General features: G+C 44.7%; 2 protein-coding genes across 5 annotated transcripts in view; both read left to right on the forward strand.

The window, feature by feature from the left end:
* The window catches only part of LOC139975994 (uncharacterized), a 47,033-nt gene that overhangs the window by 6,540 nt on the left and 27,335 nt on the right, over positions 1-13,158 (forward strand). For 3 of the 4 annotated variants that reach the window (XM_071984332.1, XM_071984331.1, XM_071984329.1), the window contains exons 3-4: positions 29-228; positions 11,930-12,134. The gene's annotated coding sequence lies outside the window, so the exon portion shown is untranslated. The remainder of the gene's footprint in view (positions 1-28; positions 229-11,929; positions 12,135-13,158) is intronic. The other variant, XM_071984330.1, reaches the window with a different exon arrangement.
* Positions 1,491-10,100, forward strand: LOC139976331 (uncharacterized). The gene is made up of 2 exons (XM_071985011.1): positions 1,491-1,794; positions 8,015-10,100. Exon 2 carries the CDS (start codon positions 8,018-8,020, stop codon positions 8,687-8,689), a length of 672 nt encoding a protein of 223 aa, XP_071841112.1. The 5' UTR covers positions 1,491-1,794; positions 8,015-8,017; the 3' UTR covers positions 8,690-10,100.

A 13,158-nucleotide genomic window follows, 5' to 3' on the forward strand; every position in this document is an offset into this window, starting at 1 on the left:
ACGGAAAATATTTGTTGTCATTTTGTAGGCGTCCATATCAACACGTACTGTACTGTACTGTACTGGGCAGTTCTCTCTCCATTGCAAGCAGTGTAGTCTAGACGTTGGATATATCTTGACGTCGTTCTTCGCCTTAATTTAGTTGTTCGAACGACTCCAACGACGGCCCGGGGTTGCAGAGAAGAAAAAGACGACATTTGAAGACACAGTTAACATAACGTGATTACGGTTAGTGATATTTTACATTATCTGAAGTTATCTGTATGCATGTATATCTGTCTGTGAAGTTAGCATATGCATAGTCTGCAACGTAAACCTAGTCTAGGCCTATCAGTATATGCCTTACTTTTGACTCCAGTTTTATGCACAACGAGAACAGTGTTACGTCATGGACATGTACCTATCAGCAACTGAGGCATTTTGACGGCACTTAATGCTTTCTGGGATCAGTGTAGAAAAGTCTGTAGGAGAGTTAAAATATGTTCGGTCGGGATTGCGCCAGTGATATGTCGGTTACTTCTTGTAGGTGCCAGACGTGGAACGAGAAGTTGAGAGCGCCATCGATGGCCATCTTCTAAATGTCATCTATCCATTAGCGACAGGGCTATTATTCACGATGTTACCATAGCAATGGAGCGTTAGATTCGAAACGGAGCTATTTTTAAACGAATATACAAGTCCCATGGAATTGTCGTGAATTTCATATTTGTTTTGGTCATAATACGTTAAATACAGAGCAAAAGCTAGATAAGGTAGAAATTAGATAGATTTATTCGTCAATGAGCAAAGTTTACCAGTAGAAAGTCCTAGTATGTCATAATTGAATCCTCCACGCTACTAGGTTTTATTCTCGGCTATGTCTGCTGTATCTGCATTATCTGCTTTGTGTACCGTCATGAATACCGCACATTTCGATCGTTTTTAATGCACCGAGAGCTCGTGGCATTGTTTATGACGTTACCGTACCTGTTTGTATCACACTGTCTTTCAAACGCCTGCCTCAGTAAATCAGCATTTAAGAAATGTGAAGTTGTTCTAACAGGAGCATAGCTGTTTCCACACTTAACGGTTTATAATATAAAGGCTAAGTAATGACACAACATTCCCGAAGAACAAATATTATCAAGCTTTTCAGAAAAGATGTCGCGGTGGCCTTACACTGTACAAAAGGAGCATTCCTTTTTGCAGCTACAGTTTTCGTGCTTATGTATACTTTCATTAAAATTTCCAGTGAAAGGCGACGAGCGAGACAGAAATCAAATTTACTACTCAGGTCTTAAGTTCCGATCGAATTCTATTGACAAGTTGTGCAAAATATTGCAATGACCTACTTTGTTTACGCGAAACAAAATACCAAATAGAAACAACCACCCCCACCCCCAATAAAAAAAAACAGACAAACAAACAAAGCAAAACAAATGTTAAACACCATGTATATACATGCAGATATTAACTACAACCCAAAAAATAAATAGTAATAATAGTAATGTAACCGAACTTGCATAGTGCTTAAGCTTTGAGGGTTATTCTTTAAGCTGTATAAACTGTTTACGTAATGTTATGATTATATGCCGGGAAATCCCCGTTAAGTTGTTTACTATGACGTAAGTAATCGTGCACCTGGCCTCTCGGTCTCCGGAAGTCTGGTGACTGCAACACTAAGGCGGTGCTCTTTGAAGTAGTAACTTTCTCACGCGCGTAAACTTAAGCCATTGTTCAGGCTAGTATAAAAGGAGCTGTTGGTACGTGCAGCGAGGGACTCTTTGCCAAAATATCACAAGACGTCTACGTACGGTACGTTATCATATCATTTACTATTATCCAAGTTGGTAGGTTTCTAATACCACGGCACCGTGTATAACTGTTCTTAGATATTGTAAGCGCTCAGAATATTATTGAGTACATTTGTGAGTTGTATAAATTGTTAGCAAACTGCGATATTTCACTGAGGGATAGATTACGCCCAATTATTTACGAGTAACGTTATTAACCGATTGTTATCATTTTACGTTATTCAGTAGCGCTCTGAACTACGTGACAATGTGTGTACTTTAGTAGAGATCAGTATTCTGCCGTGATTGTATATTTTCAGTTAGTCCGTAAGTAGGAATATAAGTGAATAGCCTAGGTCAGATATTTGCCATATACGTTACTGCCATTTAGTCAATCGATTGGTTCTTAGTATATTTGTATCTGTTAACGGTATTGCAGACACCGTTTAGTTAACCCTATAGCTTTGAATCTGTTTACATATTTAGAGCCTGCGTTTGGCGTTCCGTTTATCGCCGTGTTATACGTTGCGTTATACGCTGCGTGTGGCGCCGCGTTGGACGTCGCGTTGGACGTTGCGTTGGGCGCCGCGTTTTACGTTGCGTTCCGCGCTGCGTTGGCGCCGCGTTGTGCGTTGCGTTATACGCTGCGTGTGGCGCCGCGTTGGACGCTGCGTTGGGCGTTGCGTTTAGTGCCGTGTTCTACGCTGCGTTTAGACGCCGCGTTTAGGAATTGCGTTAACCTTTACGTACTGCGTAATGCAAGGATAAGCACTAAGTAAGAACCTTCAATGAACCTAAGTGTAAGAACACGGAGGTCTGAATAAACGGTACCACTGTGCCACGGGCACTTTATCATCCTCTTCATTGTCATCTTTCTGTCGAGACTCTCTTCCGCCAACCCCATCATTTAAGACTGCCCCACCAGACAGGGAAGTGACGTTACATTGGTGGCAGCGGTTGGGATTTGTATCACGTGCTGACTGTTGGTGAACTGGGCGGCGACAAACCAGTCCAAGATGCCTGGGGTTAATCCCTTTGACGACAGCCTAAGTAGTGACAGGATGGCCTGGGCTTTACGGGGAGAAGAACAACCGGATGAGAATCTGTCAGGATGGTCGGAGGAGGGGATGTTATCGTGGCCAGCACAGTGGTGTCGAGACAGAGAAACTGCAGGACGGTGCCCTATCGGAACGGACGGCTACACGGAGGATGGCGGTCGGACTAGCAAGGGTGAAGGTGGACCAAAAAGGGAGCCCTTTCGAGGAGGAAGAACTTGGATTCCGGTGGCAAGTAGTGTCGAGCAACACCAAGGATTTAGCGCTGACGTCAACTCACGAGGTCAGAGAGAACGGAGAGACTCGAAGAGGAAAGATGCGCCAAACAGTGGCCCACCAGCGTTGAACAGTGGAAACCCATTCCTCGGCGACATGCGACCGGCCGATGAGAGACACTTCGACGGGAGAGAACCCCACGTGTACGGCGACGGTGGTGAAACTAACATAGGTAAGAACAATTTACTTTTTGCAGGTGCTGACAGAAGATTGCCGCAGATGCCGATAGGTAACACTCACAGGGCCCCACCTCCTACCTTTGACGGCTCAACACCATGGAAGGATTATTTGGTACAGTTCGAGCTGATAGCTGAACTCAACGGATGGGACGAACGCTGTAGATCCCTGCAGCTTGCTGCAAGTCTACGTGGTCCGGCGCAAGCAGTTCTGGCTGATATGGAACCAGTTAGGAGACGGAGGTTTCATTTACTGGTTGATGCCTTGGAGCAGCGATTTGGAAAAAGGAATCAAACAGAAGTTTTCAAGGCAATACTACGAAACAGATCCAGGAACCCGACAGAGACCCTGCCTGAACTAGCACACGACATCAAACGGTTGCTTAGCCGTGCCTATCCAGATGCCTCATTAGAGATGAAGGAGACGCTGGCTAAAGATTTCTTTATAGACGCTCTTGGAGACAGTGACATCAAATGGAAAGTATACCAAGCACGCCCAAGATGCTTAGAAGACGCCGTGACTATAGCAGTAGAGCTTGAAGCATTTGGCCTAGCTGAGTCAAAGAAATCTTCGTCCCGAAAACTAGCGGTACGTACTGTTGGTGAAAAAGTGGAGCCGAAGATGAAACCGGAAGTGGGTGATGAACTTGCGAAAACGCTCATGACTGCACTGGAGAAGGGTTTCCAAAATTTGACTCAACAGTTGTCCCAATTGCAAACAAGTAGACAGAATGGGCCAGGTGGATACAGAAGGAAGATGAACGACGGGAAGTGCTGGGAATGCGGTGAGACAGGTCATTTTAGTCGAGACTGTCCAGAGCGCAAGAAGGGACAGACTTTCCCAAGAAAGTACAAACGACAGGGAAACGAGCAGTAGCCAGCCTCGAAGGGCAGAGACTGGCTAGCAGCAATGACACGCCCACAAAGATAACGTTGAAAAGTAGAGCATTGTCGGTAGGGCAGAACGGACTCTATGTGACGGGAAGGCTTGAAGGTGTCCAAGTGAATTTCCTTGTAGACACTGGAGCTAATATCACTTTGATAAGTCCTGAAGTCTACATGATGCTACCAGAACAAGGAAGACCAGCTTTAACAGACGCTTCTCTTGAGATGAACGTAGCGGATGGCAGACCCCTTGTTTTTCACGGCAGAGGCGATTTTCAACTAGAAATCAGTGGTGTGAAAGTGAAACACGAAATCTGGGTGGCTAATATCGACACAGATGGCTTATTGGGATATAAGTTCTTGCAGATGTACAACTGTACCATAGACGCTGGAAACGGTCAGCTAACTATTGGTTGTGAGCGGCAACAGGACAACAAGGAGAAGCCAAGGGAAGGCTGTTGTAGGGTTGCGCTTGGGGAAACCGTAGTGGTGGCACCAGAGAGCGAACGAGTGGTGACAGGGAGGCTTACAAAAGAGGAACGATATCGAGGACCGGCTGTGACGGAGTACAGCGAGAGGTTCCTGAAGCGTCATGGACTGATGTTGGCCAGAGTTGTGGTGGATACTTCAGAGGAAGACGTGCCATTACGGCTATTGAATCCCAGTGCGATGCCAGTCACTATTTACAAAGGTACGATGGTTGGCTCGTGTCATGCTGTGAATGTAATTGATGATAACACGGATAGGATATCAGGATGCCGATCTGTATCGGAATCCTCGGGTTCAAGGCGGTCGTCCGGAGCAACAAGACGAATGGAGCTGGCGGAACACGTGCGGGATCTAGCCGAAAGAAGCTGCTGCAACCTGGACACGGCTCAACGGGAGCGCGTAACGGAGATGCTGGCTGAGTTTGCTGATGTGTTCGCGAAGTCTCCTGAGGACCTGGGACGAACCAACTTGGCGAAGCACCGAATAGACATTGGCAACGCGAAACCTATTCGACAGGCAGCTAGAAGACTCCCAATTCATCAGAAAGTGGAAGCGCAAAAGGAAATTAACAGGATGTTACGTGAAGACATTATTGAGCCTTCATCTAGTTCTTGGTCCTCTCCAGTGGTATTGGTTAAGAAGAAAGATGGCTCTACTAGATTCTGCGTAGATTACCGGAAGCTGAACGCCGTCACTACGAAGGATTGTTATCCCCTACCCCGTATTGATGACTCTCTGGATACACTGGCAGGTTCGAGGTGGTTTTCCACATTGGATCTGGCCAGTGGTTACTGGCAGGTAGAAATGGAGGAAGGAGACCGACCGAAGACGGCATTCGTGACCTACAGTGGCTTTTATCAATTTAAAGTATTACCTTTCGGGTTATGCAACGCTCCCGCTACGTTTGAGAGATTGATGGAGAGAGTGTTGAAAGGGCTACAGTGGCAGACGTGTCTGTTGTACTTGGACGACGTCATAGTCTATGGAGAAACATTTGAGAAAGCGATACTCAGGCTGACCGAAGTGTTGGGTAAACTACGGGACGCCGGACTAAAACTTTCTCCCAAGAAGTGTAACCTGTTTCAGAACCAAGTAACCTACTTGGGCCACATCGTTTCCCAAGATGGCATTTTACCAGATAAGGACAAAACACAAGCTGTAACAGATTGGCCAACTCCATCTTCCACGACGCAGGTTCGTAGCTTTGTAGGACTCTGCTCTTATTACCGAAGGTTCATCCAAGGATTTGCCGAAATATGTTCTCCTTTGCATAAGTTGACAGAGAAAAATGTGAAGTTCAGATGGACAGAAAACTGCGAGAGAGCCTTTCAAAAACTGAAACGAGCCCTGACGTCAGCACCTGTGTTAGCATACCCTATTGACGATGAAACGTTCATCTTGGATACGGATGCTTGTGACGTAGGAATCGGCGCTGTACTTTCGCAGAGGCAGCCAGGCAAACAGTGCGAGAGGGTGATTGCATACTTTAGCAGGTCTCTTTCGAAGACAGAAAGACGCTACTGTGTTACTCGGAAAGAATTGCTGGCTGTTGTTGCCTCAGTAAAGCATTTCCATCACTACCTATACGGAAGAAAGTTTTTGTTGAGAACGGACCATGCAGCACTCAGATGGCTGACGAACTTTCGAAATCCCGAAGGACAAGTGGCGAGATGGCTGGAAACGTTCATGACGTATGACTGTGAAATACAACATAGACCCGGAAAACAACATGGAAATGCTGATGGCTTATCACGAAGACCTTGTGAAGACTGTACCTACTGCGAAAGGGTCGAAGCCAGAGAACAAGTTGGTGTTAATGAACAACTATCTGATATTACAGTACCAGGACTATACACGTTAACGGGAAAGGAAGAGGACAATGTTATCGAAAACCCAGAGACTAACAGTGAACTAGGTACACCGCCCGAGGAGAAGACGAACTCATGGATTCGGACCAGAACGAACGAAGAATGGAGGGACATACAAGTTCGTGATAAAGATGTTGGAAAAATCGTTCTTTGGAAGCAGATTCAGAACTCGAGGCCAACGTGGGAACAAGTCGCATCCGAGAGTCCCACTTTGAGAAATTACTGGACACAATGGGATCGGCTCCAGCTGCGAGACGGAGTCCTCCACCGCTGCTTCGAGTCTGGAACAGGAGCAACGCAGTTATGGCAACTTGTAGTACCACAGGAACTGCAAGAAGAAATACTGGAAAATGCTCACAACCATCGTCTGTCTGGTCACCTCATGGGAAGGAAAACACTAGGTAGAATACGTGATTATTTCTACTGGAGCGGGTACCGTCGAGCTGTGGAGAAGTGGTGCAAGAATTGTGATACCTGTGCGTCACGAAAGAGCCCTATGAAGAGACCGAAGGGGAAAATGAAGCAGTATATCTCCGGTGAGCCTCTTCAAAGATGCGCTATGGACATAATGGGTCCACTTCCAGTGTCAGACAGGGGCAATAAGTATGTGCTGGTGATAGCAGATTATTTCAGCAAATGGACAGAGGCTTATGCAATGCCGGATATGGAGGCAGGAACAGTTGCAAGTGTATTGGTAGAAGAGTTTTTCTGTCGCTTCGGAATACCAGGTGAAATTCACACAGACCAAGGACGACAGTTCGAGTCCCAATTGTTCCAACAGATGTGCAAACTTCTTGACGTCAAAAAGACCAGGACTACACCATTTCATCCGCAATCAGACGGGATGGTGGAAAGATTTAACAGGACGCTGGAGGCGATGCTGTCTACGGTCGTAAGCGAGAATCAGAAAGACTGGGATTCCTGGCTTCCCTTTGTTATGATGGCCTACAGATCAGCCGAGCACGAGAGTACAGGGTATTCCCCCGCTGAACTTTTGCTAGGGCGACAAGTCATACTACCGTTACAATTTCACCTCCCGAAGACACGTGATGAGACGACTAAATCGCTTAACCAGTACGTCGAGGAGCTCGAACGGCGATTGATGACAGAACATGAAAATGCAAGGAAACATCTCAAGATGGCGAGTAACAAACAGAAGAGATTACATGACAGGAGAGCCTTTTGTCAGACCTATCAGGATGGAGATCTGATATGGCTCCTGAATACTACCAGGAAGAAAGGCATCTCCCCTAAACTGCAGAGACCCTGGGTAGGACCAGGAAAAGTACTCAAGAAACTGACTGACGTACTCTATCGTGTTAAGATGGGGCCAAGAATGCGACCAAAAGTGATACATCATGACCGATTGAAAGCTTACACGGGTGACAATCCCCCTTTATGGATCCTAAAACGAGAGCCGGAGATGGAAACCAAAATAGTCTCCACAATGTCAAAGTTATCCTAATGTTCTTCTTTCTCTTTTTATTTTTCAGAAAATGGAGAAAGATAAGTTCGAGGTTCAGTACTGTTGTACAGGCTGCAGTAAGAAGTTCTCAAAGAGGGTCGATCTTGAAAACCACTACAAGGAGAAACACGAGAGACCTCGACGACAGTTCACTTGCCAGCATTGTGATTATTCTTCTGACAGGAAATTCGACATCACACGTCACACTGCCAGCCGACACACCGAGAATGCCAAACCGAAAGATCATTGCACTGTTACCACCGAAACGTACGAAGTAGAACCAGGACATGGATCAAGAAAACGGCAAAGCAACGGCGTTAAGACACCTCCGAAGGTCAAGAGGAGGGAAAATTCATGGCCATCACTGGATTCCCTACTTGGATCTCCGACCAAGGACATTGGTGGACCGAATGACGGGAAGGACAAGAGGGAGGGCAAAGATCGCCCGTCCCCTCCGCCTACACCAAGAACGACACCGGCGAGGAAAAAGAACTGCCAGAAAACTTCCCCCGTTATCACCAACCCATTGGCCAAACAGTCAAACCGGCAATCCCCTCGATCGGCCCTGTCCATTATAGGAGAGGATAAAGTTGACCTGGAAGACGACAGCAAGTTGGAAAAAAGGGTGACCACTAACGTATTCCCAGATGGACGGATCAAGGTCGTGGTTGAAAGATTCCAGAGGAACGACGCGTGGAACTGAACCAGTTGTTTATATAAGTTTGTAAATATGTTTATAATGTAAATATGTTAATATTTTCTGTGTTATTGTGTTAAGATAACGAGAGTGGTAGCCGTGTTATTCTAACGAAGGAAATTTTGTTTAAAGTAATAGTTATTCTCAAGTAAGTAAATGCGAGGACGCATTTGGAGCTAAGGTGGGAGGTGTGTAACCGAACTTGCATAGTGCTTAAGCTTTGAGGGTTATTCTTTAAGCTGTATAAACTGTTTACGTAATGTTATGATTATATGCCGGGAAATCCCCGTTAAGTTGTTTACTATGACGTAAGTAATCGTGCACCTGGCCTCTCGGTCTCCGGAAGTCTGGTGACTGCAACACTAAGGCGGTGCTCTTTGAAGTAGTAACTTTCTCACGCGCGTAAACTTAAGCCATTGTTCAGGCTAGTATAAAAGGAGCTGTTGGTACGTGCAGCGAGGGACTCTTTGCCAAAATATCACAAGACGTCTACGTACGGTACGTTATCATATCATTTACTATTATCCAAGTTGGTAGGTTTCTAATACCACGGCACCGTGTATAACTGTTCTTAGATATTGTAAGCGCTCAGAATATTATTGAGTACATTTGTGAGTTGTATAAATTGTTAGCAAACTGCGATATTTCACTGAGGGATAGATTACGCCCAATTATTTACGAGTAACGTTATTAACCGATTGTTATCATTTTACGTTATTCAGTAGCGCTCTGAACTACGTGACAATGTGTGTACTTTAGTAGAGATCAGTATTCTGCCGTGATTGTATATTTTCAGTTAGTCCGTAAGTAGGAATATAAGTGAATAGCCTAGGTCAGATATTTGCCATATACGTTACTGCCATTTAGTCAATCGATTGGTTCTTAGTATATTTGTATCTGTTAACGGTATTGCAGACACCGTTTAGTTAACCCTATAGCTTTGAATCTGTTTACATATTTAGAGCCTGCGTTTGGCGTTCCGTTTATCGCCGTGTTATACGTTGCGTTATACGCTGCGTGTGGCGCCGCGTTGGACGTCGCGTTGGACGTTGCGTTGGGCGCCGCGTTTTACGTTGCGTTCCGCGCTGCGTTGGCGCCGCGTTGTGCGTTGCGTTATACGCTGCGTGTGGCGCCGCGTTGGACGCTGCGTTGGGCGTTGCGTTTAGTGCCGTGTTCTACGCTGCGTTTAGACGCCGCGTTTAGGAATTGCGTTAACCTTTACGTACTGCGTAATGCAAGGATAAGCACTAAGTAAGAACCTTTAATGAACCTAAGTGTAAGAACACGGAGGTCTGAATAAACGGTACCACTGTGCCACGGGCACTTTATCATCCTCTTCATTGTCATCTTTCTGTCGAGACTCTCTTCCGCCAACCCCATCATTTAAGACTGCCCCACCAGACAGGGAAGTGACGTTACAGTAATAATAATAATAATAATAATAAAAAAAAAAGAGAGTGCTTCGGCGGGGAATCGAACCTAGGCAGACATGAGCATCAATTTAATCTTAAATAAATTGTGATTACTTAGCAAGAAAAAGATGAATGAAAAAGACAATAATTAATTTGAATTATTGTATTATAAAATGGAAGACAGAAAGCTAAAATTAACAAGAGATTACGCCTCATCGAGGCCATGGTTTCACTGAACGTTGAACATCAACCCAGTCCGAATCGACGTGAGCCCTCCATTGCAAGTCAGCTAGCCCACTTCTGGCCCGAAGGCCGGACTCTAAACGTAATCTCCCGGATGCTTTTGCGAACTAAGGGAGGATACGGAATTGGGATCCTAGGCCCGTATAAAAATTCCACCTTGGCGATGCCATTATAAACAAAGCAGTGTCTGTCATCCGATCGGCGCGATTCACACAGCCTGACAACAAACACCGACGCGCAGTGCTGTCTTCCAACCGTTCAGGCCACCACGCCAGCCTGGTGATTCTTGGGTCGAAATAATACCTAGAGTTCCAGATTGTTCCAAAACAATGTGATATGAATGCATACCATGCCCCAATTGGAGTATTGTACATTCGCACAAAAGTTAAACCGTGAAAAAAAAAACCAAAAAAAAAACAACACGAAAAGATAAGTAAAACAAAAGCACACAAACACAAGACGTAAAATGACCTAACGCAGTGCTTGTTTTGGCATATTTCCAGTCACCACGATCGTTTTGATCGTCTTGATGTGGAAGCGCATAAATCAAAGTAGAGATGATGTGCCAATAAGGAGGATTGGAGGTGACACAGAGCAGTTAAGAAATTCTGTGTTTAAATCTGGATATATGTTTCTCCGTGCGAGCAGACGGTTCAGTGTGCTTAACTTGCTCCTCTTCTAGCTCAAAGTCTTAACTGCGTCATGATATAGAAATCTGCATGCATCCCGACAGGCCAAGCCCTCAGATATCAACGTGGAGGGGGGGGGGTATGATTTGTCAGTTGACAACTTCTAGCTATACTTTAGCGGACCCTAAACGTGACGGACTTAGTGAGTAAGATAATGGAAGGATTACTTCCGGTACGACACCTACAACAGCTATAAAATAGAAAGCTCCTGATTAAAACCCTAAGAGGGCTGCCAACTGTGACTGAAATAAACACCGTCGCGTTCTGACTTTACAGGGATGATAAAGGTCAGTCTCTTAACATTAGCAATTCCGTTAGATTTGTACAGTTTTTCCGATCATAGAATAGTTACAATACTACGTTGGCTTAATAGGTACATAGGAAAAGGAAACAAGTCTGCTCTAATCTGAAACTTTGGACTTTTGGTCTCTACATTTGGACTTTTTTGGGGGGATCCAAATTTTGAATGGAAAAAAAGAGGCAACATTTTGAGATAAAAAGACAACATTGTGAGATTTGGGGACACTGTTTTTCTTTCCTAAGTCCTTATTAAGCCACCGTACAATGCTGACACATTGTGCACACAAAATTAAACGGCCACATGCAACCATCACAGTAGTCTACTGCTGTACACATGTAGGCCTAAGTAAAGGTTTAGTAGCTACAGCGTGATAGTCTGACGTCTATCTTGTCCGTGCGCGCATGCAAACAGTGATACAAGAGCGCTCACAATAATATCAGCATAAAATCAGAAGCGCTCGCTCCGAAATATTTGTCTGCATTGCATGCTGTACGTACACAATACATCCGCGCGCGCGTGTGCGTTGATCTATATACGAGTGTTTACTATACCGTCATACACAGTGGATTTTCAATGGAAAATATTTGTTGTCATTTTGTAGGCGTTCATATCAACACGTACTGTACTGTACTGTACTGTACTGGGCAGTTCTCTCTCCATTGCAAGCAGTGTAGTCTAGACGTTGGATATATCTTGACGTCGTTCTTCGCCTTAATTTAGTTGTTCGAACGACTCCAATGACGGCCCGGGGTTGCAGAGAAGAAAAGGACGACATTTGAAGACACAGTAAACATAACGTGATTACGGTTAGTGATATTTTACATTATCTGAAGTTATCTGTATGCATGTATATCTGTCTGTGAAGTTAGCATATGCATAGTCTACAACGTAAACCTAGTCTAGGCCTATCAGTATATGCCTTACTTTTGACTCCAGTTTTATGCACAACGAGAACAGTGTTACGTCATGGACATGTACCTATCAGCAACTGAGGCATTTTGACGGCACTTAATGCTTTCTGGGATCACTGTAGAAAAGTCTGTAGGAGAGTTAAAATATGTTCGGTCGGGATTGCGCCAGTAATATGTCGGTTACTTCTTGTAGGTGCCAGACGTGGCACGAGAAGTTGAGAGCGCCATCGATGGCCATCTTCTAAATGTCACCCATCCATTAGCGGCAGGGCTATTATTCACGATGTTACCATAGCAATGGAGCGTTAGAATCGAAACGGAGCTATTTTTAAACGAATATACAAGTCCCATGGAATTGTCGTGAATTTCATATTTGTTTTGGTCATAATACGTTAAATACAGAGCAAAAGCTAGATAAGGTAGAAATTAGATTTATTCGACAATGAGCAAAGTTTACCAGTAGAAAGTCCTAGTATGTCATAATTGAATCCTCCACGCTACTAGGTTTTATTCTCGGCTATGTCTGCTGTATCTGCATTATCTGCTTTGTGTACCGTCATGAATACCGCACATTTCGATCGTTTGTAATGCACCGAGAGCTCGTGGCATTGTTTATGACGTTACCGTACCTGTTTTTATCACACTGTCTTTCAAACGCCTGCCTCAGTAAATCAGCATTTAAGAAATGTGAAGTTGTTCTAACAGGAGCATAGCTGTTTCCACACTTAACGGTTTATAATATAAAGGCTAAGTAATGACACAACATTCCCGAAGAACAAATATTATCAAGCTTTTCAGAAAAGATGTCGCGGTGGCCTTACACTGTACAAAAGGAGCATTCCTTTTTGCAGCTACAGTTTTCGTGCTTATGTATACTTTCATTAAAATTTCCAGTGAAAGGCGACGAGCGAGACAGAAA

This window comes from Apostichopus japonicus, chromosome 11 (genome assembly GCF_037975245.1).
Source record: "Apostichopus japonicus isolate 1M-3 chromosome 11, ASM3797524v1, whole genome shotgun sequence".
Lineage (NCBI taxonomy): Eukaryota > Metazoa > Echinodermata > Holothuroidea > Aspidochirotida > Stichopodidae > Apostichopus > Apostichopus japonicus.